Below are 4,512 nucleotides of genomic sequence, written 5' to 3' on the forward strand. Positions count from 1 at the left end.
GACAAGACTGTCACGTGTGTGTGTGTGTGTGTGTGTGTGTGTGTGTGTGTGTGTGTGTGTGTTCTTCACTCTCATGGTATTTTAGTTGTAGAAAACTAGGCAAGATCTCCTTTATTTACCTGTCAGACTAAACATATCATATGGATGCCTCTTATCTCTTCTTATCTCCCAGTATCCTTCAAGGATGGTTAGAAACCCATCCATAACCCCCTAATGTAATTCAGGACATAGCTCCGTCTGTTGTTGGATTCTTAAATCCACCCAAGAGTTTGTCATTTTCCTGAGTCCCTGTCCTCAAGTACTGAGAAAAAAGAGTGCCCTCCCCACACACGCATGCTCCAGAGACAATGATTGTTACTGCCTCTTACTTAACTCTGCTCTTTTGTTTTACTGTCATCTTAGGAAATCACTCTATAATTTTAAGTTTGAGGAAATATTGGCTTCACTGAGCCCATGTTACTCTTTACTCAGAGTCACTTCAGAATTCATATATTCAGACTGAAAATAGTGACTGTCTTTATATTTCATGAGTTCTTTTATTTTATATCTTCCCTGGAGGAAGAAAAGATCCATATTGGTTAAAACCTATGACTATTGTACAGTCTGTACGTTGTTTCTGAATCAATCCTCAAATATTTATTAAGGCTAGACCTAGTCATAGTGTAGAGTTATTGATTTTGCATATTAGCAATGGCACAAATCCCTGCATTGATTCACATGAACTGTGGAATACCTGAGGAAGTACCCACAAAGTAGAATTTCAGTTACATCTTAGGGAACAGAAGCAGTTTTTCTATAACCTGGGTTTGTGACACGAGATTTGCATTTATAACATGTCTTGGAATTTGTTAGGATTAGTAAATTCATTTTGTTGTATTAGAGAAAATACTGTTGCCCATTGTAGGATGTAAAATTAATCAAATACACCTTCATTAGTGGGAAAGCAGGCAACAAACTGTCGGTGAGTTTTTGCATCATATTTGATATAACTAATGCTAGCTTGTAATTCCACCCACAATTGTACTTTGTACTCTTGGATCCACTGGTGAGTCAGAAGACAAACTTCATTTAGAATTGATGGCCCATTCTTGTGGAGCTAATTATTTCTAGATGAATCAAAAGGTATGACAAATGACTGCCTGACAACCTTTAAGCATATGTCTTTGCTGTCTGGATGGCTTACCTGTTCAGCTGCATAAGGTAAATGACACCTTCTCAATACAGTCATATTAGGTTTCTACAGCTAAAAGACAATCATCTGAAAACCTCACTGAACTACTATGTTTTATACTTTTTATAGCTTTTGTTGAAAATATTTACAATTACATACCCTATCATATTTAACATCCCTACTGTTTTGAATACAATTTTATTTTGTTAGAGGACTTGAATTATTGAACACTGGTTTGGTTTACATAATAGAGTAAGGGTTTCATACCATTTCTAGCTTTGGGTTATTGTTAAATTAATATTTCATTTAATGAGTTGAATCTTGAGGATTGATATGCATTCTGAAACTAATCTTGCAGCTAAATAAATCAACATCATTGGAATATTGGAATACATAGCTATTTTATTAGCTTATTATATTATGATAAATATGAACATACAAGAAATATTTGGTGAACAAATTAAAGCTTTTTGTGAAATTACATACTAGATGTTAAATATTTTAATATAAAATAAATATACTGTTTAAGGATTAATATTGAATATGTAAACATTGATTCACAGCATAGCAAAACGATTAGAAACCACCTACAAGAGCGGATTTTCCCTCACAAACATTTTATACCCATATTCACCTCTCAAGCCCCCATACCACTTTTAATCTTGATATTGTTAGGTACACAGAAGAAACACAGAACTGAGAAAATAACATATATGTTTCAGGCAAAACAAAATGCATTGACATCACTATTTTTTTATTAGAGAATAAAAAAATAGGATTCATCTCAGCCTGACTAATGGACTCTCCATTTCTCTTTGCATGTTTAAACCTGTACTCTGACTAAAGAAGACAAGGGACTGAAACCATTCCTTCAACACCTGACATACCTTTTGTAATCATGATGTGGACGCTTCCAACAAGAATTGTGTTTGTCTTAACTTATTGCTGTACCTAATCCAGATAGATGATTCTGTTTGCTTGAATGTACAAATCATAAACCTTGAGAGTCCATTATTTTCATTTATACATTATTTTCTTTGAATGAATCTGTCCAAGAAAGATTAACCTATATAAATTAGAAACTTTGAAAATCATCTTGCATAGAGAAACCAGAACTCCTTTATCTTTAAAAAAGTTGATTTTTTAGTTTGAGTTTCCCAGAAGAATTAAAAATCAATATTAAATAGTCACTTACATCCTTTGATAGTTCAACCAAAATTATTATTTTATCTATAAATTTTTCAAGACTATTGCTTTACAGTTATCACCACTTAGCTGTTACTGTGTATGTAATAAAAAAAAAATTGGAGTGAAAATAACAGGTTGTCTTTGAAAATATGTGTATATTTTATTGATATGGGATGTCAGTTGCAATTTTAGTTTTCTTTTCAGAATACACGACAAGCAAAAATGAGTGTACATGCTGCTTCCAGTACTGAGCCAAAATCAAAATGGAGTTATAGAATTTGCAATGCAGCATGACCTTAGCTTGCTGATGCAGTTCATCTAAAGTCCTTCCCAGATCCTCTCAAGATAATAATGTTGCTGCCAATGAAAACTGATACTCTCCATTGAGTATTCACCATCATCACATGTCAATAACTGAGAATATACTTGATATTTGGCTATATAAATTGCAATAACTATCGAGTCCGACAAGAGTGAGTACAGGTAATACACAGGAAATCAGAATGTCCAAATAAGTCATTTGTATTCCTGCCTCAGGTAAAAATATCAAAAGTTTCATCTCAATTTAAATCTGCTATAAAGGTAGTTCTCTTGCCTGATGTACTCACAGTTTCTGGGGAGAATACAAAACACATGAGCATAAGCCATGGGCCAATGTTGAAAGCAAGCCTTAGACATAGCTGGTAGAGGTTTTGCTAGGCACTGTCACCTTCCTTTGGTTATCTTTTTGTGGAACACGGTATGGTGGGGCTGGATATCTGTGACACTGTTCTTTTCTGTTGCAACAGCAATATCCACAGAGCAGCCCCCCTGCAATGAAGAGGACAGCAGCCGTCGCCCAGCCAAGGAAGAGCGCTCCTCCAAGCTCTCGCTTCTGACCTACGTGGATGGTTGGGTCATAGAAATCCCGAATGATGATATTGGCGGTCCAGGACACTGGAATCAGAACGAAGATACCAGTCAGAATAAAGAGGACTCCTGAGATTCCCAGCAAGTAGGCTTTGACCCTCTCACTGGAGCCGGTGCACTGGATCCGTTTCATGCCACAGATGCCAATAATAACAGCAATCAAGGAGAGAGCTATAGCCACACACATGAGTGCCCGTGCAGCTTCCAATACTGGTGGAAGAGCCAAAATGGAGTTATAGAATTTGCACTGCAGTGTGACCATAGCTTGCTGGATGCAGTTCATCCAAAGCCCTTCCCAGATCCTCTCAAAGATAATAATGTTGCTGCCAATGAAAGCTGATACTCTCCACTGAGGCAGAAGTGTTGTGCCAACCGTCCCAACCATGCCAAAGAACCCAAGAACCAGTCCAGCAATCTGAAGGGGATAAAATGCCATTGTCTCTTCTTTGCAGACGGGTCCAGCCTAGAAGGGTAGAAGATGCCCAAGATGCAGAAGGTGAAGGAATCTTCTAGTCTAGAGGAGTGTCTGGTCTTCTCCCCTCCTGCTGCCCATGATGTGTTAGTCTTAATCAGCCACAGTGACTGGAGTCTGCTTGACTTGAAGTACCTGTTGTAAATGCATGTGTACTGTTCCCCCACACACACCTTCATTTCTGTTTGGTTTATTCACTAAGCATATATAATTCTTTCCCAGCCAATAAGAATGTAGCCAGAGGTGTGTCAAGAAATACTGCCTTCAACTTTAGCATTTCTCATGTTATTATTGTCTTAGCAATGCTGTAATTAAGTACCAAGGCTTCCATTGTGCATTGCTAATTACAGAGCTGAAAACATTAATCTAAAGAAGTCTTATATGAAAGTCTAAATACATGTGGTTAAGTCAGAACTTGAAGATGCCAAACTCTGCCAGTTTTTCAGAGAGAAAATGAAAATCATTCCGGATTTGACCACTAACTTCTTCTTGTGCAAAGTCTCTTTTCCAAATGTTGTTCATCAACTATGGCTTTAGTAAGACTTTTGGATAGAGAGAAGCATTTCATTACACGACACCAGGACTTCTTAAGACTAGGAGCTCTAATATCACAGTTACTCTTTCGATCCTGGAAGGAGGGACCAAGAGGATTACCACTTATAATTGTTGGAATATACTAGCAATTATTCTATTAGCTGCTAAGTGGCACCTCTCCCCTTGCTGAAAGATGGCTAGCATGCAAACTTTCATTAGATATTTCTTCAATGACTGC

The 4,512-nt window shown here is 37.0% G+C and overlaps 1 protein-coding gene across 1 annotated transcript; it reads right to left on the minus strand.

Moving 5' to 3' along the window:
• Positions 1-2,747: 2,747 nt before the first annotated feature.
• Cldn17 (claudin 17) lies at positions 2,748-3,836 on the minus strand. Its single transcript, XM_036203182.1, has one exon. It carries the CDS (start codon positions 3,702-3,704, stop codon positions 3,030-3,032), a length of 675 nt encoding a protein of 224 aa, XP_036059075.1. The 5' UTR covers positions 3,705-3,836; the 3' UTR covers positions 2,748-3,029.
• Between the last annotated feature and the right edge of the window lie 676 nt (positions 3,837-4,512).

This window comes from Onychomys torridus, chromosome 12 (genome assembly GCF_903995425.1).
Source record: "Onychomys torridus chromosome 12, mOncTor1.1, whole genome shotgun sequence".
Taxonomy (NCBI): Eukaryota; Metazoa; Chordata; class Mammalia; order Rodentia; family Cricetidae; genus Onychomys; species Onychomys torridus.